This window comes from Danio aesculapii, chromosome 4 (assembly GCF_903798145.1).
Source record: "Danio aesculapii chromosome 4, fDanAes4.1, whole genome shotgun sequence".
NCBI classification, from domain to species: domain Eukaryota; kingdom Metazoa; phylum Chordata; class Actinopteri; order Cypriniformes; family Danionidae; genus Danio; species Danio aesculapii.
Genome location: NC_079438.1, coordinates 23,842,001 through 23,867,639, shown reverse-complemented (window position 1 = coordinate 23,867,639; position 25,639 = coordinate 23,842,001). Strand labels below are relative to the sequence as shown.

Sequence of the window (25,639 nt, the reverse complement as noted above, 5' to 3'; positions counted from 1 at the left end):
ACCTAACATGAGACCATTATTTGAAAGCCATGGGGTACTTGAAGTCAAGATCTCTATAACCAAAGCTTAGCGGAACCTTTTAGGTGTGGAACGTGACAGTGAGATTCAAGCAAGATTCGATGAATCTTATTTGAAGTGTGCAGCAAGTCTGAGAATTCGAAGCTAACTATTGTCCTCAGATCATCACGACTAAGCTTTGAGAAGACAAGTTGGAATTTTTTCACACAACTTAAATATAACCCAACAAACACAACTCAGATGGGACTTGAACCCACAATCCCCAGCTTCAAAGGCTGATGCCTTATCCATTAGGCCACTGGGTCAATACTAGCATTTGTCATATCTGTTGTATGGCTCAGGCAGTTCTTGTAACATAGAAAACAGTTCTTTAGGATCCCTATGCCATTTTGCATTCAGACGATCTGGTGTGTACACCTAATGACAAAACAGCTTCTCTGAGGAGTTTTCCTTTGTCATGTCTTTTTGACCTAAGTGTATAAACCTAGCTTTTTAAAGGTCACACTGGATTGTCTTGCACAGCCAACTTAAAAGAACTGCATCAAAGACAACCCAGTTGGTACCTTAAACCCACAATCCCCAGCTTCGAAGGCCTGGTGCCTTATCCATTAGGCCACTGGGCTGTTTTTTACTGCCTGTGAACTGTAATATGCCTCCATGGAGTTCCTGACACACGTAACTAAAACAACATGAACAAAGAGTAGATTGGATTGGTCTCACAGATTTTTTTGTGGCACTGCAGACTGCTTCTACAGGGCTCGTTGGTCTAGGGGTATGATTCTCGCTTCGGGTGTGAGAGGTCCCGGGTTCAAATCCCGGGCGAGCCCTACGGCTGTCATAGAAAAAGCAGCGGAGCTGTGCTATCTATGGTGTTTATATGTTAATTGTAGCAGCTTTTGCTGTGACTTTAGTTAATGAACATTTAGTGGACTTCTGATCTAAATCAGTCTAACATGTACAATTATACAGACAAAAAAAAGGAGCGGCAATGATTCGGTTGTTAGATTTGTTTATGGATCTTGAACAACCCACCAGCTTTATATGCAAGCACCATTTTTGTGTTTGTACTCAGTCTCTTCTCTGTAGGCACCATGCAGGATTCAAAATGGCCCTTCGCGTTAGGTATCTCGTTACCCTTTTAGTCATAACAGGTAATATGCATGGCAATGCAGGAAGTTAATGACATGCAAACACATCTCAAGAAGGTTTTCACAGCTACCGTGTTTCATCCACCAAACATTGCTCCCAAATTGAAGTGAGACCTTCAAAGACAACCCAGATGGGACTTGAACCAACAATCCCAAGCCCCGGAGGCTGATGCCTTATCCCTTAGGCCACTGGGCCATTTCGCCAATCATTTTTCATGGATTTTTTGTATGCCTTCAACAAGATGCCAACGCATGGAAAACTGCACTTTAGGATTTCGATGCCAGTTTGCATTCCTTCGAATAAGATGTGTGCAACTAATGGTCAAACATTTTCTTTGTGCAATCATCCACATTTGTGTCTCATTGGTCCTGGGGTATGGTTCTCGTGTATGTTGTGACTGGTCTTGAGTTTCAAATTCCAGACAAGGCCACTCTCATTAACTTGAAATCACAACCTTTCTGCAGCTATTTTCTTGTTTGCATTTCATCATCATCCACCTAACAAGAGACCATTAGTTTAAAGCCACGAGGTACTTGAAGTCAAGATCTCCATTACCAAAGCTTAGCGGAACCTTTTAGGTTTGTAACGTGACAGTGAGATTCAAGCAAGATTGGATGAAATTTATTTGAAGTGTGCAGCAAGTCTGATAATTCGAAGCTAACTATTGTCCTCAGATCATCACGCCTAAGTTTTGAGAAGACCAGTCGGAATTGTTTCACACAACTTAAATGTAACCCAACAAAGACAACCCAGATGGGACTTGAACCCACAATCCCCAGCTTCGAAGGCTGATGCCTTATCCATTAGGCCACTGGGTCAACACTAGCCTTTGCCATATCTGATGTATGGCTCAGGAAGTTCTTGTAACTCAGAAAAACAGTACTTTAGGATCCCTATGCCATATTGCATTCAGACGATCTGGTGTGTACACCTAATGACAAAACAGCTTCTCTGAGGAGTTTTCCATTGTCATTTCTTTTTGACCTAAGGGTATGAACCTAGCTTTTTAAAGGTAACACTGGATTGTCTTGCACAGTCAACTTAAAAGGAACTGCATCAAAGACAACCCAGTTGGTACTTTAAACCCACAATCCCAAGCCCCGGAGGTTGATGCCTTATCCATTAGGCCACTGGGCCATTTGGCCAATCATTTGTCATGGATCTTTTGTATGCCTTCAACAAGATGCCAACGCATGGAAAACTGCACTTTAGGATCTCGATGCCAGTTTGCATTCCATCAAAAAAGATGTGTGCAACTAATGAACAAACATTTTCTTTGTGCAATCATCCACATTCGTGTCTCATTGGTCCTGGGGTGTGGTTCTCGCGTATGGTGTGACTGGTCTTGAGTTTCAAATTCCAGACAAGGCCACTCTCATTAACTTGAAGTCACAACCTTTCTGCAGCTATTTCCTTGTTTACATTTCATCATCATCCACCTAACATGAGACCATTACCAGAGCTTAGTGGAACCTTTTAGGTTTGTAACGTGATGTGTGCAGCAAGTCTGAGAATTCGAAGCTAACTGTTGTCCTCAGATCATCACACCTAAGCTTTGAGGAGACAAGTCAGGATTTTTTCACACAACTTAAATATAACCCATCAAACACAACCCAGATGGGACTTAAACACACAATCCCCAGCTTCAAAGGCTGATGCCTTATCCATTAGGCCACTGGGCCATTACTAGCATTTTCTGTATCTGTTGTATGTCTCAGGAAGTTCTTGTAACTCAGAAAACAGCACTTAAGGATCCCTATGTCATATAGCATTCAGACGATCTGCTGTATACACCTAATAACAAAACAGCGTCTCTGAGGAGTTTTCCATTGTCATGTCTTTTTAATCTATGGGTATGAACCTAGCTTTTTGAAGGTCACATTGGATTGTCTTGCACAGCCAACTTAAAAGGAACTGCATCAGACAACCCAGGTGGGACTTACAGCCCGTGAACTATAATATGCCTCCAGGGAGTTGGTGACACACGTAACAAAAACAAGATGAACAAAAAGTAGATTGGATTAGTTTCACTGAATTTTTTGTGGCACTGCATAGTGCTTTTACAGTGCTCGTTGGTCTAGGGGTAGGATTCTGGCTAAGGGTGTGAGAGGTCCTCTGTTCAAATTCTGCACGAGCCCTACACCTATCGCAGAAAAAGCGGTGATGCTGTGCTCTCTATGGTGTTAGTTGGAGCAACTTTTGCTGTGACTTTAGTTAATGAACATTTAGTGGACTTCTGATCTAAATCAGTCTAACATGTACAATTATACAGACAAAAAAAGGAGCGGCAATGATTCGCTTGTTAGATTTGTTTTTGGATTCTGAACAACCCACCAGCTTTATATGTAAGCACCATTTTTTGTGTTTGTACACAGTCTCTTCTCTGTAGGCACTATGCAGGAATCAAAATGACCTTTCGCGTTAGGTATTTCGTTACCCTTTTAGTCATAACAGGTAAAATGCATGGGCATGCAGGAAGTTCATAATATGTGAATACATCTCAAGAAGGTTTTCACAGCTACTGTGTTTCATCTACCAAAGACTGTTCCCGACTTGAAGTAAGATTTCAAAGACGACCCAGGTGGGACTTGAACCCACAATCCCCAGCTCCGGAGGCTGATGCCTTATCCATTAGGCCACTGGGTCATGTTGCCAAACTTTTGTCATGGATCTCTTGTATGCCTTCAACAAGATGCCAACGCATGGAAAACTGCACTTTAGGATCTCGATGCCAGTTTGCATTCCGTCAAATAAGATGTGTGCAACTAATAGACAAACATGTTCTTTGTGGAATCATCCACATTCGTGTCTCATTGCTCCTGGGGTATGGTTATCGTGTATGTTGCGACTGGTCTTGAGTTTCAAATTCCAGACAAGGCCATTCTCATTAACTTGAAGTCACAACCTTTCTGCAGCTATTTCCTGGTTTACATTTCATCATCATCCACCTAACATGAGACCATTAGTTGAAAACCACAGGGTGCTTGAAGTCAAGATCTCCATTACCAGAGCTTAGCGGAACCTTTTAGGTTTGTAACGTGACAGTGAGATGCTAGCAAGATTGGATGAATTTTAATTGATGTGTGCAGCAAGTCTGAGAATTTGAAGCTAACTATTGTCCTCAGATCATCACACTTAAGCTTTGAGGAGAGCAGTCAGGATTTTTTCACACAATTTAAATGTAACCTAACAAACACTATCCAAATAGGACTTGAACCCACAATCCCCAACTTTGAAGGCTGATGCCTTATCTATTCAGCCACTGGGCCAATACTAGTATTTTCCTTATTTTTTTGTATGGCTCAGGAAGTTCTTGTAACTCAGAAAACAGCACTTTAGGATCTCTATGCCATATTGCATTTAGACGATCTGGTGTGTACACCTAATGACAAAACAGCTTCTCTGAGAAGTTTTCCATTGTCATGTCTTTTTGACCTAAGGGTATGAACCTAGCTTTTTGAAGGTCACATTGGATTGTCTTGCACAGCCAACTTAAAAGTAACTGCATCAAGCACAACCCAGGTGGGACTTGAACCCACAATCCCCAGCTTCGAAGGCTGGTGCCTTATCCATTAGGCCACTGGGCTGTTGTTTATTGCCTGTGAACTGTAATATGCCTCCAGGGAGTTGCTGACACACGTGACAAAAACAACATGAACAAAAAGTAGAATGGATCAGTTTCACTGAATTTTTTTGTGGCACTGCAGAGTGCTTTTGCAGGTGCTTGTTGGTCTAGGGGAAGAATTCTGGCTTAAGGTGTGAGAGGTCCTGTGTTCAAATCCTGGATGAGCCCTACACCTATTGCAGAAAAAGCGGTGATGCTGTGCTATCTATTGTGTTGCTTTGTTAATTGTAGCTGTGACTTTAGTTAATGAACGTTTAGTAGACTTCTGATCTATATCAGTCTAACATGTACAATTACACAGACAAAAAAAGGAGCGGCAATGATTCGGTTGTTGATTTGTTTTTGGATTCTGAACAACCCACCAGCTTTAGATGTAAGCACCATTTTTGTGTTTCTATGCAGACTCTTCTCTGTAGGCACCATGCAGGAATCAAAATGACCTTTCGCGTTAGGTATCTCGTTACCCTTTTAGTCATAACATGTAAAATGCATGAGCATGCAGAAAGTTAATAACATGCAAACACATCTCAAGAAGGTTTTCACAGCTACTGTGTTTCATCTACCAAACATTGCTCCCGACTTGAAGTAAGATTTCAAAGACGACCCAGGTGGGACTTGAACCCACAATCCCCAGCTCCGGAGGATGATGCCTTATCCATTAGGCCACTGGGCCATGTTGCCAAACTTTTGTCATGGATCTCTTGTATGCCTTCAACAAGATGCCAATGCATGGAAAACTGCACTTTAGGATCTCGATGCCAGTTTGCATTCCGTCAAATAAGATGTGTGCAACTAATAGACAAACATGTTCTTTGTGGAATCATCCACATTCGTGTCTCATTGCTCCTGGGGTATGGTTATCGTGTATGTTGCGACTGGTCTTGAGATTCAAATTCCAGACAAGGCCATTTTCAAACTTCTCTGCGGAGTTTCCATTGTCATGTCTTTTTGACCTAAGGGTATGAACCTAGCTTTTTGAAGGTCACAATGGATTGTCTTGCACAGCCAACTTAAAAGGAACTCCATCAAGAACAACCCAGGTGGGACTTGAACCCACAATCTCCAGCTTTGAAGGCTGATGCCTTATCCATTAGGCTGTTGCTTACAGCCCGTGAACTATAATATGCCTCCAGGGAGTTGCTGACACACGTGACCAAAACAACATGAACAAAAAGTAGATTGGATCAGTTTCACTGAACTTTTTGTGTCACTGCAAAGTGCTTCTAGAGGGCTTGTTGGTGTAGGGGTATGATTCTTGCTTCGGGTGCGAGAAGTCCAGGGTTCAAATCCCTGACGAGGCCTATGCCTGTCAAAGAAAACGCAACAGTGTTGTGCTATCTGTTGTGTTTCGATGTTAATTGCAGCAACTTTTGCTGTGACTTTAGTTAATGAACATTTAGTGGACTTCTGATCTAAATCAGTCTAACATGTACAATTATACAGACAAAAAAAGGAGCAGTAATGATTCAGTTCTTATATTTGTTTATGGATCTTGAACAACCCACCAGCTTTATATGTAAGCACCATTTTTGTGTTTGTACACAGTCTCTTCTCTGTAGGCACCATGCAGGATTCAAAATGGCCTTTCGCGTTAGGTATCTCGTTACCCTTTTAGTCATAACAGGTCATTTGCATGACACGGCAGGAAGTCAATGACAGGCAAACACATCTAAAGAAGGTTTTTACAGCTGCTGTTCACTAAATGTTTCCCTCTGTTGTCAAGAGACTGATTGAGAGACAGGCAGCCAATCAGCTTTCGTTAAGCGCCTACAGGCAGCCAATCAGCTTTCGCTGAGCGCTTACAGACAGTGAATCAGCTTTCTCTGAGCCACATACAGGCAGCCAATCAGCTTTCGCTGATCATCATGCAGGCAAATATCCCACCCATGGCGCTCAATCTGAGGCGGAGAGTGCAGAGCTTTGCTGTTTGCTGTTTAATTCCACTTGTGTTACGGGTGTTGTGCGTAACATTTTATGATTTCTTTATAGAATTCCAATCAGAATTTCTATCATATTTTGGAACCATTCCTATAGGATTTCAATAGGATTTTTTTCTGATAGGATTGTTTTATAGGACAAGACATAAAAATCCTTTTGGATAATTTCTACAGTATTTTAATGGGATCCAATTTATATCTTAAGATATGCTTTTCTATATTCTCTCTTAGCCTACTATACAATAGTTTTGAATGTTTTATGCAGTTTGCTAAAGCTCACCTTCATGTACTTGAGTGTACAGTATTAGTGCACAAATTTCCAAACAAACATGCCTAGACCAAAAATATGTACAATGCCACCAGACCAAACTGTGGGCTGGCCTACACAAAACAGAAGTCCACTGTGGGCCCATAGCAAATCCACACAAAGTGGAGTGTATATGGCCACACTGGGCGAAATATAGGTATACTGGGGCACAGTATCAGGGTCAGAAGTATGCCCTATGAGCATGCTCTGTGGGTATTTAGTAATTAACAAAATAGTTAGGCCTCACTAATACTAAGTTGAGTCCAGGCACAAAATGTGCCTATAAGGTCCCAATAAAGCACTCATGCAAAGAAGTGTGGTTATGAACATGCATGGCCATTGTGGCTTTAACACAAAACAAAACTAGTTCACTTCTACTATATAGCAATATAGCACAATATCACTTCAACTGCATAATTACATATTTTGAAAGCATAAATTAATGTCAGTAATAAATGAAGCCATCTAAATATATAAAGACAACATGGATTATTTTTCAAAGATTTGGGACAAGACTGCTTTATTTTTTAAAAATGCAGTTATAAAAGTAACCTTGTTATTACACCCCAAGTCTAGGGGAAAACAATATGGGCATAATAAACGGAAAAACAAATGTGTTGGGGTGGTGGATTTCCCAAACAAAACCTTAATAGAAAAGATCCCCTTCGGTCGACATCCAAACTCGGACACTCAGTTGAGAGTAATTGAATAGATTTATTATAGAAAAAGTAGTCTAGTTTTGTTTTGTCTAATTTTGTCTACTTTTGTTTAGTTTTGTCTAGTTTTGTTTTGTCTGATTTTGTCTAGTTTTGTTTTGTCAGATTTTTTCAAGCTTTGTTTGGTCTAGTTTTGTCTACTTTTCTTCTGTCTCGTTTTGTTTAGTTTTGTCTAGTTTTGCCTAGTTTTGTTTTGTCTGATTTTGTCTACTTTTGTCTGATTTAGTCTAATTTGTTCTAGTTTTGTTTTGTCCGATTTCGTCTACTTTTGTCTAGATTTTTTTTTCTGATTTTGTCTAATTTTGTTGAGTTTTGTTTTGTCTGATTTTGTCTAATTTTGTTTTGTCTGATTTTGTCTAATTTTGTTTAGTTTTGTCTAGTTTTGTTTTGTCTGATTTTGTCTAGTTTTGTTTTGTTTGATTTTGTCTACATTTGTTTAGTATTGTCTAGTTTTGTTTTGTCTGATTTTGTCTAGTTTTGTTTTGTTTGATTTTGTCTACTTTTGTCTAGTTTTGTTTTGTCTGATTTTGTCTACTTTTGTCTAGTTTTGTCTGATTTTGTCTACTTTTGTCTAGTTTTGTTTTGTCTAGTTTTGTTTGTCTGATTTTGTCTACATTTGGCTATTTTTGTTTAGTTTAGTTTTTTCTTAATTTATCTGCTTTTGTCTAGTTTTGTTTTGTGTGATTTCGTCTACTTTTGTTTTGTCTGATTTTGTCTACTCTTGTCTAGTTTTGTTTTATCTGATTTTGTCTACTTTTGTCTGATTTTGTGTATTTTCATCTAGTTTTGTTTTGTCTGACTTTGTCTACTTTTGTTTTGTCGGATTTAGTGTATTTTTGTTTTGTCTGATTTCATCTACCTTTGTCTAGTTTTGTTTTGTCTGAAGTAGCCTCTTTTGACTAGTTTTGTTTTGTCTGACTTTGTCTACTTTTGTTTTGTCTGGTTTTGTCTGATTTTGTCTAGTTTTGTTTTGTTTGATTTTGTCTACTTTGGTCTAGTTTTGTTTAGTTTGTCTAGTTTTGTCTACTTTTGTCTGATTTTGTCTAATTTTGTCTAGTTTTGTTTTGTCTGATTTTGTCTACTTTTGTTTAGTTTTGTCTAGTTTTGTTTTGTCTGATTTTGTCTAGTTTTGTTTAGTGTTGTCTGATTTTGTCTACTTTTGTCTGATTTTATCTAATTTTTAACTAGTTTTGTTTTGTCTGATTTTGTCTACTTTTGTTTAGTTTTTGTCTAGTTTGTTTTGTCTGATTTTGTCTACTTTTGTCTAAATTTGTTTTGTCTGATTTTGTCTACTTTGCTCCTGTCTCGTTTTGTTTAGTTTTGTCTAGTTTTGTTTAATTTTGTCTAGTTTTGTTTTGTCTGAAAATTGTTCTCAATTTTTTTCTACTTTTGTTTTGTCTGATTTTGTGTAGTTTTGTCTACTTTTGTTTTTTTATTTTGTCTTATGTTTAGTGTTGTTTTGTCTGATTTTGTCTAGTTTTGTTTTGTCTGGTTTAGTCTACTTTTGTTTTGTCTGATTTTGTCTACATTTGTCTAGTTTTGTCTAGTTTTGTTTTGTCTGATTTTGTCTACCTTTGTCTAGTTTTGTTTTGTCTGATTTTGTCTAATTTTGTCTAGTTTTGTTTTGTCTGATTTTGTCTACTTTTGTTTTGTTTTGTTTGATTTTGTCTACTTTTGTTTAGTTTTCTTTTGTCTGATTTTGTCTAGCTTTGTTTCGTCTGATTTTGTCTACATTTGGCTATTTTCGTTTAGTTTTGTTTTTTCTTAATTTATCTGCTTTTGTCTAGTTTTGTTTTGTTTGATTTTGTCTACTTTTGTTTAGTTTTGTGTAGTTTAGTTTTGGCTGAGTTTGTCTACTTTTGTTTTGTCTGATTTTGTCTAATTTTGTCTAGTTTCATTTTGTGTGATTTCGTCTACTTTTGTTTTGTCTGATTTTGTCTTCTCTTGTCTAGTTTTGTTTTATCTGATTTTGTCTACTTTTGTGTATTTTCATCTAGTTTTGTTTTGTCTGACTTTGTCTACTTTTGTTTTGTCGGATTTAGTGTACTTTTGTTTTGTTTTGATTTTGTTTGATTTTGTTTAGTTTTGTCTAGTTTTGTATAGTTTTGTCTAGTTTGTTTTGTCTGATTTTGTCTACTTTTGTCTAACTTTGTTTTGTCTGATCTTGTCTACTTTTCTTCTGTCTCGTTTTGTTTAGTTTTGTCTAGTTTTGTTTAGTTTTGTCTAGTTTTGTTTTGTCTGATTTTGTCTACTTTTGTTTTGTCTGATTATGTGTATTTTTGTCTAGATTGTTGTCTGATTTTGTCTACTTTTGTTTAGTTTTGACTACTTTTGTCTAGTTTTGTTTTGTTTGATTTTGTCTAGTTTTGTTTTTTTTTATTTTGTCTTCTCATGTTTAGTGTTGTTTTGTCTGATTTTGTCTAGTTTTGTTTTGTCGGATTTAGTCTACATTTGTCTAGTTTTGTTTTAACAAGGTGGGTATGTCGAGCAACATGACAACGTTGAGAATGCCTCAACTTTATTCAAATGAAGAGTGACTTTCTTAAGCGACAGCCAATAGAAGCACCAGTAGAGCTCACGTGATCCTCTCTCAGCTCACTCAGAGGCTGGTTGTATTCATGCTATATAGACCTAAAGCGGCAGGCAGCAACAAAGTCGCTGCTATTCTGAATGAGGCAGAAGAGGCAGTGACAGGAATAAATGTTGGACTATTGATAGTCATAGAAAAGAACACCTCGATTCTTCTGCCAAAAGAAATAATGAATGCGACTGTGGTGTGAGAGGAAGAGGTTGTACGATGGTCTGAGGGATGTCAGATGTCTTTGTTGTGCTAACAGGGATTCTTCCTTCCCTGAATATCACTTATCTCAAGGAAATCAAATATAGATTTGACATCCTCCAAAAAGATCCTGAAAATTGGTGGTGAAGCATGCTCTGCAAAAGTTCACAAAGTAAGAATCAAACTCCTAAGTGTTTAGTGGATTTTGCTCACCCATGCTCAAACTTACTGAAATCCATGTTGTTCATTCAACTTTAAGGACTAAATCTCAATCAAATGTAACAAGTTGCTTATGTGACGGTCTTGCTTGGGCTGTCTTTTTACTGTACACTGTACAATGGAGACAGACAGCGCGTGTAAATAGTTGCTGGTTCATAAAGAAAATGACCTCTTCCACAGCAATGCTTCATTAACTCTGCTCTGTTTTATTTAAAACTGTTTTATATATTTTTATATGCCAATTAATTATTTTTTAACTTTGTGATCGTATAGTGTAAATTTTAACAGTTTTGAATATGTAAAACTTAATACACTTTGAATTATAAATGACAGATCAATGAATGACAATACTTAATGTACAATCACTGAGTAATATAGAGCAACACAATTTAACTCAAAAAGAAAGTAAACGTCCCCACCTAGTGGAGACTTTTTGCAACTCGTTTTGAATAATAAAAAAAGGAATTACAAGCAATTATTTAATAACATTTAACACTATACCTGTACAATGGAGACAGACAGTGCGTGTAAATAGTTGCTGGTTCATAAAGAAAATGACCACTTCTATATAAAACACAAGACAGCACACAAATTGATTACAATCAGGCCTCGTTATATAAACACGTTATAACTCAAGATTGAGCAACACACTCGACGCCAAACACAGCTCAACAGTGTCCCAACATATTCATTGAAACATTCAGTCACAATAAAGCAGATATTTATGTGCTTTAAACACTTATAAATGGTCATTTTCCACCCGGGAGACTTACCCACAGCATTGCTTCATTAACTCTGCTGTGGGCGGTCTCTACTCCACGCGCTTATCACACCACGCACACTGTAGAGGGCGCTGTCCCCATTTAGGCATTAATTTAACACACTTCTTTGCCCCGTTACATTTACTCTTAAAGGGCACATAGGTTACCACTTTTTTCATATTTAATATAAGTCTTTTGTGTCCCCAGAATGTGTCTGTAAAGTTTCAGCTCAAAACACCCATCAGATTTTTTTATTATAGCTGTTTAAAGTGTCTATATTATAGCTGGAAAAAAGGTTTTGCTGTTTTTTTGTACTGGCCCTTTAAGGCTAGTCCTCCCCGCCCACCGTTCCCACGTGCCTGTCAGCAATCTCCGCCCTCGGCTGCCTCAGGAAGCAGATCTCCCGTAACGTGTGTGAGAAATACTACAGTAAGAACTTTAACAATCAGTATTTGATGCATTTTTTTGTGGATTTGCAACAATGAGTCACACACAATGTCATTACAAAGTTCACGCACACACACAGCAAGGACACAAACACATAGCGCACACACATACACACACACACAAACGTAGCGCTGACATACACACACACACACACACATAGCTCAGACGCGGACACACACACACTTAGCTCAGACACGCAGACTCACAGAGAGAGAGAGAGAGAGAGAGAGAGAGAGAGAGAGAGAGCGCATTAAGCTTTGCACTCGTTTTGAGTCATACACAATGTCATTACAAAGTTCACGCACACACACAGCAAGGACACAAACACATAGCGCACACACATACACACACACACACAAACGTAGCGCTGACATACACACACACACATAGCTCAGACGCGGACACACACACACTTAGCTCAGACACAAAGACACATACACACACACACACAGAGACGAGAGAGAGAGAGAGTGCGTTAAGCTTTGCACTCGTTTTGCACGCATATGTGACATGATACTGGTAATATCCACTGCTGTATGGATATCTCTTATATTAATGTATAGTAATAACCGGGATTGAAGCGTCTTCCTTTATAATTGTTCTGACACGCGGCTGTGCTGATTAAGTGCATTTGAAGTGAATCGCTGTAATTCATTACACACATGCTCTGTTTTAAAACATTTTAAACTGTTAAAACTCACTCTTGATCACATTTGATGATGATTGATGATCCTAGCGAACTGAACACACCTTTTATTCACGTGACTACCGGACATGTTAATGCGAGCAGCTGTCAATCAATATTGGTGGGCGGGGGGAACGCTCTCCTATGTCAAGTTGCAGTCAATCTGAAAACAGCTCTAATTGGTCCACCGTTTTTATGTTGTTAAATTTGAAAAAAAAAAAGACTGGGTGTGTTTATGTCACCCCAATATGACAGTTTATACACTATACTTACACACATTTCTGTCTAAACAGCTTGAAAAGTCAATTTTTCACAATAGGTGCCCTTTAATGAAAAGTGAAACATTTGTTGGGTAAGCAACTTTATTGTGATTATTTTTTCTTGTTTTCGCATTACACTTCATATTACAGCAGACATTGTTACAGACATTCTATATCAACTCTGTCTGCTACAATTGCGCTTTAACAAAAATTCAACAAGTCAGAAATCTCAAGAAACAGTAAAATGCATTTCTCAAACAGCATTAAAATGAACCCTTTGAAATGTTTCTTAGTCTAGTCAACATTTTAAAGGCTTACAACAATTCAGAACATTTTATAATGAAAAGTGTGTTTACAACTGTTCTGCAACATATTCAAATAGACTTTCTGTTACAGACATTCTAAACAAACTCAGGTTGTGTTAAACTGCAGTTCTAGCAGACTGTTTTATATCTAACTCAATGACAGTGATAGGAATTGTGTAATATGAAGAGTAATGCCAAAACAAGAAAAATCACCACTTACATTAAAGTTGCTTATCATTGAACACATTTTCTCCTTTTCATTAAGAGTAAGCAACTCATTACACTGGAGTGAGATTTAGTCCTTAAAATTGAATGAACAACATGGACATCAGTAAGTTTGAGCATGGGTGAGCAAAATCCACTAAACACTTAAGAGTTTGTTTCTTACTCTGTGAACTTTTGCAGAGCATAGAATATCAGTTTCAGCATGGGAGAACAAAATCAGTTGTGTAAACACACTTTTCATTATAAAATGGTATGAATTGGTGTAAGCCTTTAAAATGTTGAAAAGATAAAGAAACATTTCAATGGGTTCATTTGAATGCTGTTTGAGAAATTATTTATAACGACTGATTATTAACTTTTGGCATGATTTTTTTTCAGAGGTGTTTGAATTTACAGATTGTATCCTGTTGCTTCAAGGAGTTTTAATATGAATTTATTGAATTGATAACTTTACTTCTGCTTGAATGAAAATGTTTTCTTGATGTTATGATAAATGTTATTACAGATTATTTATGCTGACGTTTTGTTACTTTTTTAAATGCATTTGTCATGTTAACTTGTGTTGAATTCTTTAACTCTTAATTGTAAGTTAACTGTGTAAACTGTGAATTGTTACAACACACTCCATTAAGTTCATTTAACTCATAATTTTTAAGTCAACTGTGTAAACTTCTTAGTTGTTACAACAAACTATTTTTAGTTGATTTAACTCACAATTTTAAGGCAACCAGGTAACTTTTTCAGGTTTTTGTTTCGACAAACTATTTTTATTTTTGAGTTGACAAATCTTTTGTTCATATAACTTCACATTATGTTGTATCAACTTCTTTAAGCAATCAAATGGATTAGGTTGACTTAAAAAAATTAGTTCACTCAACAATTTTACACTATTTAGTTGAGTGTACTTACATTTGTAAGTCAACTTGAACTGCTTGAAGAAGTTGATACAACACAAAATATTAGAACAATTGAAACAACAAAATCCCTCAAGTTATTATAACTCACATTTATAATTACAATAAACTTAATGTTAAGGCAACCGGGTAACTTACTTTTTTTAAGTCAAAACAACAAATAATATTTTTACAGTGTGCAGTAAGCAGTTAAATTAGTGTCATTATAAGAATACCCCCTTTTGTAAAGATTTGACATTGGACATGGTCATTGGCAATTTAGGATCTGTCACTGCTATTTATTTTCAGTTAAGTCAACTCAAACAAATTTTGTCTCAAAACTTGTGTCTGTAACATTGTGAAAAAATAATATGGGCATATGTTAAATTGTCCAATCAATTAAAAGGAGTAAAAATAACTACAAACCAAATGTACTTAAAATACGTAATTACATTGTAAGCATGTGACAATAAACAAGCATAGGACAAATAACTAAACATTTCTGTTTGTATAAGTCTAAGTAAATTTAAGTGAGATTCAAGTTTATTTCTGTGAAGTGTAAATAATAAACTATATCTTAATAGGATAAACAGAACTATAAATGTTTATAGCGATAGTTTATTAATTATATTATAATATAATGCAATATAATATAATACCTAATAATATGATATAACAATGCTATACAATTTAATATAATATAATGTAACATAATACAAAAATAAAAAACCATATAATATCACACAATATGATATAATTGCATTTAAATTAATAGTTTATACCAAAATAATGCAAACATAATCATTTTAATGGATTGATTCAAATATATTTATGGATTTAATAATGGTTGGTACACTTCAATTAGTTTGATTACATCCTAATAAAGGTTGGAATAATGTTATTAATGTTTGATTAAAGGTGCAGTAGGTGATTGTCTTCAGAAACATGTTTTGTTGTGCTGGCTGAAAGTCTCTTCAATAGTAATGATTAAAGTAAATGATCTAAATGTATTTATATGTGTTTTTATGTTCTGGATAAGGCATAAAACTAAACAAATGTTCATCCAATTAAATATTGTCGGACCGACAAGCAGCTCAATTACAACAGGCATTTCAAACTCATCAACTTTAAATGTAAATTTCTGTGCAGCCTCTTTAAGCAGATACCTCACTCTCGCACACGTGAAGCACAGATCTACCGCTGACAGACAGACGTCATCAGGCAAGCTCTGCATTAAGCTGAACTTCTTTCTGAAAGACCAACGTGGCTTTGTATCCATGAAAAGAAAGATTGTTTTTGAAAGGGCTTCTACCAAAAATGCAGAATCAAAACTTTTCTAAACCCTGAATCAATATCGGAGTTACTTTTGCAAGCTGGAGGGAAATAATGTTATGCAGTTCAAAACAACGACCTGAAGGATGACACCACGGCTGAAGTATTTCTTTTACACAGGTATGTTTTTAAACTATTTCAGCCACGCAGAAATAGACTGTGTTCTTGTTTATGAATAGGTTTATATGCACAGAAGTGTTGTTCAGCCAAAGCGAAAGATAGGCTATTTTCAAGTTCATGGAGTACCTTTTACAGCATCTATAATATAGTCGGGTAAATAGACCTGAGCATTTGTTTAGTTGCTGAAAGTTGCTGAAAACAAGCGATCAGGATCAGAAAAGTCACTCATTGTCTTGGTAACGTAAACATAAGTGTAATGTAAAAATATGACAGGATATTTCTGTTTTTAGCTCCATTTTTCTGGTCTAATTTTTATTTAGTATAATAACAAAACATCGGTAAACGTGCTCTTCCGCCTAACCCGCTTTACTGAGGTAAAATTTAATTTATATTCACACATTTGATTCTGTCCCAACCAATGGTGTTTTACTGAGAAGAAGGTTTAACAGATAGCGTACTCCAGAAAAAGAAGACCAGAAAGCAGTTTGATAACTTGAGTGACTTTACTGGGTATTTTTCCTCATAATATCTTCTATTCTGTTTGTAAAACTACAACAAAGGGAAAGGGAAAAATAAGGATTCAATCTTATTCACATGACAATAATATGTCCAACATGTTTAGTTCAATCAGCTCGACATTATCCTACTACTAATGTACATAGTTCCTTTTTACACAAATCTTATACACACATAAAGAAAATCTATTAAATCAAACCCATTTTGTATCAAATGTCAGTAAATTAACATATGTGTCACGCCACTCAGCAATATGAACACGTCTCAGTAATTATGAACACGTGTTTGGACAACAAATACAGGAATAATAAATCTAATAATGATTCTTTAACATACAACCTTTGAACATACAATTGTTGTTCAATCAAAATTGTGGACTTACAGACATATTTTCCAAGGTTTCCACGTTTTAATCAGCCACCGAAAGAACCGTGTGCGTGTTGTCTTTGACTGTATGCACTGAAGGAAAACGAAAGTTAACCCAAACTGTAGATATTGTGCAGTACCTTTAATGTCGGATCAAACCCACAAGTGGCTATAGAAGACTACACACATTTGTTCATTTTTGAACAGTGACAGCCTGTGACACAGTTTTGGGGAAATATAATTCCTGCACCCGCTGGACTGTCAACAACTACGCTTGATAAAGTTTGTGTCTCCATAGAGTTTTCTAACTGGTGAATGACATGATCTATTGTTATCTAATCAGTGCACGTTCGCAGCTTCAGTGCTAACGACTGGGCCACCGTTTCGCCCAATCTAGAAAGTAGGGGGGGGGGGATTCCTCAAGGTCAAGACAACTTGGATAAGAAACTCTGATTATTCATAGTGAGTCACGAATCGCCTGATTGGTGAATCATGTGTTAGCTAATGCGGGACCAGCCGTGGACAATCATAAGCATGTGATCCTCTCAAAAGTAGTTTATAAATAAACCTCACGTCAATAAACAGCTAAACTACATGAAAAAGCTGCTGTTTTGAATATACCCGTGATTATGTGTGGACAAGGACTCAATTTTGAGGACTCTGCTCTCAGTTGTGAAGCTTCATGTGAGTGCTGAGGCTTCTTTTATGTTTAAAGTCCTTTCCACACTCACTGCATCTAAAACGATCCTCTCCTGAGTGAATCTTCATGTGTTGCTTAATGGAGTCTTTGCGTGTGAGTCCTATTCCACACTGATCACATGTAAACACTATGGTTCCAGTGTGATTATTCATGTGGTTCATGAGGCTAGCTTTGGTTGTGAAGCTCTTTCCACACTGAAAACATACAAACGGCTTCTCTCCAGTGAGACTTATCATGTGGTGTTTGAGTGTGTTTTTATATGTGAAACTTTTACCACACTCTGTGCATGTGTAAGGTTTCTCTCCAGTGTGAATCCTCATGTGGACTTCAAGGGTGCCATTTAACTTAAAACTCTTTCCACACTGAGGGCAAGAGTAAGGCTTCTCCCCAGTGTGAATTCTCATGTGCACTGCCAAGTTTCCTGCATGATAAAATCTTTTCCCACACTGTTGGCATGTGTACGGCCTCTCTCCAGTGTGAATTCTCATGTGGACTGCAAGGTTTCCTGCATTATAGAAGCTTTTTCCACACTGTTGGCATGTATATGACCCATCTCCAGTGTGAATTCTCATGTGGACTTTAAAGTCATAGATTTTAGCAAAACTCTTTCCACACTGTTCACAGGTGTAAGGTTTCTCCCCTGTGTGAATTCTCATGTGAACATAAAGGTTTGGCTTTTGACTGAAACTCTTCCCACACTGTTTACAGCTGAAAGGCTTCTCTCCAGTGTGAGTTATCATGTGGATTTGAAGGCTTTGTTTTCGGCTGAAACGGTTTCCACATTGATGACAAGTGAAATTGCACCTAGATTTGGATTTCCGTGGTCTTCCCGTTGATGAAGTCTTTTTAGTCAGTGTGGGTTTTTCATCAGTCATTATATTTTGGTGTTTCTCTTCCATTTCATTCAGTTGATGAGTCTCTTCTTTCAGCACCATCAGGTCTTAAACAAACAACAAAAAAGTTGGCTTTAATATAAAGGCACAAAGTGACAAGCATGACATGGATGTTTGACAAATCCTGCATGTTCATAGCAAGTACGCATAATTCACACTTATATTTGTGAGTTTGCATTATTGTATATAACTGGTGCAAATGTTTCCCAGTACTGGGTTGCAGCTAGAAGGACATCCGCTGTTTAAAACATATGCTGGATAAGTTGGTGGTTCATTCCTCTGTGGCGACCCCTAACGAATAAAGGGACTAAGCTGAAGGAAGATGAATGAATTTATGCAAATGCTTAATGCCACGTTTGCTGTAAACTGGAGTGATGAGGAGATGGCGAGATGACATACTTTGCTTCTTGTTTTCATTCATTTGTACGTTTGTCTTTATATTTGCCTTTGTGCATGTCCTGAGGCTTAGCTGAAGACCTACGTGGTGACATTTTATATACCTGACAAGATGCAGAATTGTCATCTAAATAGGTGACCTGCTGTTTGTCCAATCAGGGACAGTGAAAACGGAAATAAACAAATAATAATGTTAAGCTGGGGTTTACCAATGTGAACTGTCTGTTAATGAACACCCAGGATTATTTGTTAACCCCAGGTATAGCATAAACAGGTTGGAACGTGATTACAGATAACCCATGATTCTGTTTATCCAGGGTTAGAATGACCCAGGGTTAAAAATTTAAAGTGTAAACAGCCCTAGGAATACTCAGCATCAGCTCACAGGTTAAACAAAACACAATGACAAACAGCGACAATTGTCAATCATGTCATAGTGACCTGATCTCATTTGCTATTGTTTTAGCACTTACAATTCAGTTGACAATTGAAGAAATGACCAGGAGTTATAAAAGGCAGAAAACGGTCACACTACTTGCTCTACAAACAAGTGTTTATGACTATACATACAAAGAAAAATAATAAAATTAGAAAATATGGCTTTTGAAACATCAAGCAGCATTAAGCATGGGCCAGTATAAGATTCTGACGGTATGATAACCTTGAATAAAAATATCACGGTTTCACTGTATTGTGATTACGGCTCTAAAATATATTCTTTTTAAATGGCTGGGTAAAAACAAAACCTTTTTCCCACACAAAAAAATTTAACACAAAATATTTGCTTTTGAGAAACTTTGAAAGTATGTTGGAGCAGTAAACATGTCAGGCTAAATCAATCAAATGAATCATTGACTTCTGCTGTCTTCATTAGTTTCATGAACACAGATTTCTTTACAATTTAAAACGGCATCTTTAAATATCTTTTTTGCTGGAGATACTGTTGTCCTAAAAAATTTCAAACAAAGTGTAAAAAAAAACCCTTACATATACTGTTGGAACGGTGTAGCAGAACATTTTGGTGGTTTTAAAACCTTGACTTTTCCAAACCGCGGTATACCTTGAAAACGGTTATCGTCCCATGCCTAAGCAGCATAACACTGCTTTTAGGATCCAAAAATTCATTCTTTAAAAAAAGTTTTAAAAAGATTCCAATGGCGGCGCCTGCTGGTAGGTGAAGAATATGGTCAATACTGACGAACTTTACACTCAAATGTTTGCATATCATCAGCATGCTGTAATCTATTTCTTAAGCAGCAAAAGTCATTTAGACTAGTTTGTTGGCCAGTTGTAGTCAGTGCAATGCTAAACGTTATTGTTCCACTATAATTTGTTAGTTTTGTCTCACGTCGTCCCACAACAACATCATATAGTTTAGAATACTGTACAATGTTTCATAATAATTAATTATTTTAGTGTCCATTTCATTCAGCATATTTAATATTGGGGGCATCCACGTTTATTGACATACTTTAAACCAGGGTTTCTGCAGGTTTCACCAAGTTAAATGTAAGACTTTTTAAGACCATTATGACTGAAATTTTAGATTAAGGAATTTTTCAAATGGCCCAGATGAAAAAAGATTTTTATTTGTCCGATCAAAAAAATATTTTAGATATTTCTTAGCAAAAGATAATAATAATGTGTTAAAACTAGACAGCTCTACTTGTATCCACACACTTTTTTTTCGAAAATAAACTTCTTTCTTTAAAATAAAAAACAAATGAACAAATTTTTTAAAAGTTTTAAAAACTATAATAAACTAAATCTATGCACAACAATCTGTCCAGGTCGATGTCCTCAGCAGTAAATACATGGAGCATGTTTAAACAAATGTTATTGTAAGGAAAATAATTAAACCATTATGATAAATAGAGTTAAAATGACCTTTTTGATTAAAAGTTGAATGTTTTATTGAGATGGATTGTTGGTGATTGTATGGGTTTTGGCCAGATTGGGTAACAAAACATGAACAAAAGAAAATGAAGACTTGTTAAAAAAAGATTTAAGACCTACAACACAATATTTCAGTAAATTGAAGACTTTTTATGGCCTAAAATTTTGATTTTGGAATTTAAGACATTTTAGGAGCCTGTTTAAATACAATAGCCCTGGTAATTAGTTATTATGATGAAATAATTCAAACTCACATACTATCTGTGAGAACTAGTAACAACTACTAGAAACAAGTTTAAACCCTTAAAGAAGTTAATAAAAAATGGAAATTGTGATCAACGTGACATATGCAAGTGGAATGTACCAAGCCAACACTATCACTGTAATAGCAGATATCTTCTATGAGAATACTGTAGGTCAAATTTAATTTATTGTTTTTATTTATTTTATATAGTGCCAGTGCTCAAGGACGCTTTACAAACAGTAGGAGAACAAGAAAAGCAATAACCTTAAGAAGGTAGAGAAAATGGGAGACTAATTATACATAAAAATAATGACAAAAGACATGAGAACAAGTGACGAATGAAACTCATTCCTCTTTCAATGAGTGCTTATGTGCATTTAGGAGAACTAGGCAGCACACTCAGGGCTGCAAGATGGATTTAATTTAGTATTCTTATTATTAAAATATATCTGAATGAGGATCAAATGACTGAGTTGGTCTTTGAGAATGAAAATCAACCTGTTTGTTCCTGCAGATCTTCCTGTTTGACTGTGAATGTTTCTTCAATCTTCACATCTTCACTCTCCTCTTTAATAAACACCATCTTTATAACAGTGTGGAGATCAGTCGCTTCAGCAGTTTTTCTCTGTGTTTGGACACTTTATCCTGTTTAAAATGAACAAATTAATAAAAATGTTCTGTTTAAATAAATAAAACAATGAACAGAAACAAAATAACTTCTCTTCTACACTTGCTTCAACAGTTTCTTTTAATGAGAGTAACAAAAAGAAATCAGGTAAAACGTTTCTTTAAAACACTTATTACACACATTTCTGTTACTTTATTCAAACAATAGCCCTTGGTTACTGAGAATAAAATAGTATGGTGTTGTAAAGGGTTAAAATAATATTTCCAACAGCAGGAACACAATTTAACATCGGATGAAAAACCTGAAACTTTAATTAAATCGGTTTATATCTGTAAACGCTTTAAAACAAACCTTTCTCCACTTGAATCCCAGCGCTGAAGCGGCGCCGCATGATGACGTCACACACCACGCCAAAATAAAAGTCTTTTTTTTGTTTGGCTTTTTTACCACTTACTGTTGCAGTCATGACTTATTGATACATTTCTCCCATGTTTTTCACTTTATACTATATCTAATCTCTCTCTCTCTCTCTCTCTCTCTCTCTCTCTCTCTCTCTCTCTCATATAATACAAAGAAAACACAGAAATAAATAAAATAAAATATATAAAATTAAAAATAGATTAATAAAAATAAAAAGATGAATAAAAATAAAAAGATTAATTAAAATATATATAAATAAAAATAGAATAATAAAAATAAAAAATAGATTAGATCTCTCTTTCTCTCTCACAAACACACACTTCAGTATTTAAAGTTGATCTAAACCTTTAATCTAAACATTTTAAGACAATTTTGAGAAACTTATTTAAATCCAGTTCATGATGACTTGCATGTCTACAACACATTACTTCCTATTAATATCTGAGTCCAAATCTCATTATCATAATTATGACCTCTTTTTGTCTATTTCTACAACTATAGGTCTATACAGGGTTCCTTTTTTTCACATGGATTGTCGTCTCTTATTATCTGCGTTCCACGTTTCCTGCCATTCTTTAGCAATATCTTCAGTAATAATATTTAATTTACCTTTACTTACAGAAGCATTAAAGGGGTAGTTCACATAAAAAATTACAATTCTGTCATTTCCTCATCCTCTACTTGTTCCAAACCGGTTTGAGTTTCTTCTGCTGAATGCAAATGAAGAGAATACAGGAGCAAAAACAGCCACTATATGGTTCAAAACAGTTCCTACTTTGGATGCTTTTTTCAACATTTTCTTGCACTCAAAATGTTCTTGGAAGTCGATTACAATTGAACCACTAAAGTCACATGGACTGTTTTGACAATGTTTTTGGTTCCTTTTCTGGACTTTGAGCAGCTCGGGACTCTTGCTGTTTATGACAGACGAGGGAGCTCTCTGATTTCATCTAAAGTGTTTTCATTTGAGTTCTGAAGATGAGCAAATCCAACCACTGCTGATATACAGCCACATCGCACAGCTTTTTAATTTTATTTTTTTTATTGCAATAACAACAGGCCATAACAACAAATAGAAATACAAAAACTGATAGAAGGCCACGTCGCACTGCTACTCGTGTGATATTACTCATATATTCATTAATTTTCCTTACAGCTTAGTGCCTTTATTAATCAGGGGTCACCATAGTGGAATGAACCGCCAACTTATCCAGCGCATGCTTTATGCAGCAGATGCCCTTCCAGCTGCAACCCAGTGTTAATTTTGACAGCAAATTTTGATTTAGTCTTAGTCTTTGGAATAATACACCATTTAGTTTTAGTCCTATTTTAGTCATCTGAAATCTTTTAGTCTTAGTCTAGTTTAGTTGACTAAATATCATAAGAGTTTTAGTCTTAGTTTAGTCTTAAGTCTTTTAGTCCTAGTCTAGTTTTAGTAGACCAAATATTAGCAGATTTTTCTCTATAATTCACGTAATTGTAAGTATAATTCATTATATGGAAGCATATATAGAATACAGGCACATATCTAATTGTTGTAATAAAAAAACATTTTATTACATGTCAAAAACATGAGACTTTTTCACAAAAAATAACCATAAGACCTGCTCTCCCTGAACAATATACATGCTCCCTGAAAAAGATATGCATTGTCCCTGAATTATATGAAACGCATATGACATTCATTCAAGATAAAGTACAGCATTATTGAAATAGATAACTAATGAACTTACTGTCTTCTACAGTCTTTGCAAAATCAAAAGCATAAAGAAATATAAAGTGCAATTCTCAAAAATTAAAATAACTGGTTGTAATGCCACTGCACAAGGTATCTAAATACAAAAAAATAAAAATCACTACTGGAAATGTCCATGTACCTCAAGAGAAGTTAAATAACTTCTAAGACACAATGCCTTGCTACTCTGTAAAATCAACAAGATTTTGAACAGAACAAATTAGTGCAATTCTTACATGTAGAACAAAAGATTTATTGGCTGCAATGCCACACAATGCCAAAGAAATATTCCTTAAAGTTCAAGTAAATAAAAACTACTCTCTGCTCTCTCAGCAGTGAAAATACAGGTAAATCACATTAAACAAACTAACAAAAAAACAACAAAAACAACCATACAACTATGTTAGCATCATTTTCTTCATTAGCGTTTACTGTCCTGTGTAAATTGTATACTACTACAGGAAATGTTGCAATAGTGAATACAATATTTCTATTTGTTTCTGTTCATCTTAAGGAAAGCACTTCGCTCCAATGTGACCCTTCCTCTGTTGCGCCGTCCTCTTGTGAGGTCACCTGTGATGCTAAATACCCTCTCTGCAAAAGCTTGAGAAGCGGGCATAGCTAACAAGTCTAATGCAAAAGGTTTTAAACTGTGGTAAACACTGTCACACTTTCCCAGCCAGAAGTCTGTTCCTGTGTCCTCAGTGATGGGATGGGAGAGTTCTTCCTTGTACTTGATGATCTGATGCTGCTTGTGGAGGTTTTCTGTTTAGGCCTTGTGGTGCGGCATTTTGAGAGAAACCTAAACACCGGCTGCTTTGAGGATGGCGCTGCTTCTGGTTCCTCAATAACCTCCTCTTCATCATTTTCAGACTGGCCCTCCTGTTTTGTGCATTTGACTACATAGTCTTCTGCTTGCTTTAGCAGTTCCTGGATATTTCCATTAGCCACATCAACAATGATTTCACAGACAGTTGGGTTAACAAAGCAGGCAGCTGCTGCAAGTGGTGAAAACTTTTCATCAGTTGTATCCAAGATGCAAGCAAAACGCTGGTTCAGATTTGATCTCATCTTGTCTGCAAGAGTAGCGAGGTCTCTGTACCGAGTGTTCACTGCAAAGTCAGTTAGGTGGGTGAGCAGATCAAAGAGGGCAGGAACCACTAGAGACATAGATGTGGTGTCACTCTGAAGAGTTTTAGTGTGTTCTGCAAAAGGCAGCAATAGGTCATGCAATGAGGAAAGCTTTTGCCACTCACTAGTAAGCAAACTGTCCCATCCCATGTCATTTGAAATTTGACAGACTGCATCTTTGACTTTAAGGAGTCGTGTGATCATGTTAAATGTGCTTGACCAGCGTGTGGGGCAGTCATTTACAACAATAACACCACATTGGTCCAATAACTTCTGTGTTGCAACTGAGGACTTGCTAAAGAGCTTCACCACAGACCTAGCTTTATCGAGAACTCTTTTGACAGTTGTTTCTTTCTGCAACATGTGGACCACCAGTTGTATGGTATGCACAACACATGGTGTCCGGTCCAATTCCATGTCGACATGACGATACCTAACAATAAAAAAAAAGAAAATCAAATATGTGATATATGTGTATACTGTATATATCTAGTGTGTGGCAGGGAGTAATAATTTATGTGATGATTGACTCTCAGGAAAAAGAATAAAGTAAATATGGCTTATCGGTGGTCATCGATTTCAGAGTCACTTTCGATCGTGGACCCAGGGGAGTTGTCCTCAGAGCTGGTTTCTTCTGCTGTGGTGTTTTTAAAGGCTGCCACCATGTTACTCCCATTGTCAGTTATTACCGTCAGGATCTTCTCCTTTGGTATGGTCCACTCTTGCATGCATTTGTCCACACATGCCTTAATAGCCTGTGCAGTGTGTGGGTGACCTACTTGTTGAAGGGCCAACAATATGTGTTCAGGCTTACTTTTTTCAACACAAAAGTAGCATGCACTTATAGCAAGGAATGAGGCTGTCAATCCTTTTTTTGTCCACAAGTCAAGGCCAATGGATACTTTCCGGGCAGTAGCCAGACTCTCTCTGAACTTC

The 25,639-nt window shown here is 36.4% G+C and overlaps 1 protein-coding gene and 6 non-coding genes across 7 annotated transcripts; 1 reads left to right on the top strand and 6 right to left on the bottom strand.

Annotated features, from left to right (window-relative positions):
* Window positions 1-250: 250 nt before the first annotated feature.
* On the bottom strand, window positions 251-323 carry trnaq-uug (transfer RNA glutamine (anticodon UUG)). Its single transcript has one exon. It is a non-coding gene; the product is annotated as a tRNA-Gln (tRNA).
* Window positions 324-773: 450 nt separating this feature from the next.
* On the top strand, window positions 774-845 carry trnap-cgg (transfer RNA proline (anticodon CGG)). The gene has a single exon. It is a non-coding gene; the product is annotated as a tRNA-Pro (tRNA).
* Window positions 846-1,912: 1,067 nt separating this feature from the next.
* On the bottom strand, window positions 1,913-1,985 carry trnar-ucg (transfer RNA arginine (anticodon UCG)). Its single transcript has one exon. It is a non-coding gene; the product is annotated as a tRNA-Arg (tRNA).
* Window positions 1,986-3,740: 1,755 nt separating this feature from the next.
* On the bottom strand, window positions 3,741-3,813 carry trnar-ccg (transfer RNA arginine (anticodon CCG)). The gene has a single exon. It is a non-coding gene; the product is annotated as a tRNA-Arg (tRNA).
* An 868-nt stretch (window positions 3,814-4,681) lies between these two features.
* On the bottom strand, window positions 4,682-4,754 carry trnar-ucg (transfer RNA arginine (anticodon UCG)). Its single transcript has one exon. It is a non-coding gene; the product is annotated as a tRNA-Arg (tRNA).
* A 638-nt stretch (window positions 4,755-5,392) lies between these two features.
* On the bottom strand, window positions 5,393-5,465 carry trnar-ccg (transfer RNA arginine (anticodon CCG)). The gene has a single exon. It is a non-coding gene; the product is annotated as a tRNA-Arg (tRNA).
* Window positions 5,466-16,296: 10,831 nt separating this feature from the next.
* On the bottom strand, window positions 16,297-21,408 carry LOC130222359 (gastrula zinc finger protein XlCGF8.2DB-like). Its single transcript, XM_056454944.1, has 2 exons — window positions 21,288-21,408; window positions 16,297-18,300 (listed from the first exon to the last, which is right to left on the bottom strand). The coding sequence occupies exons 1-2, from the start codon at window positions 21,370-21,372 to the stop codon at window positions 17,327-17,329; spliced, it is 1,059 nt and encodes a 352-aa protein (XP_056310919.1). The 5' UTR covers window positions 21,373-21,408; the 3' UTR covers window positions 16,297-17,326.
* Between the last annotated feature and the right edge of the window lie 4,231 nt (window positions 21,409-25,639).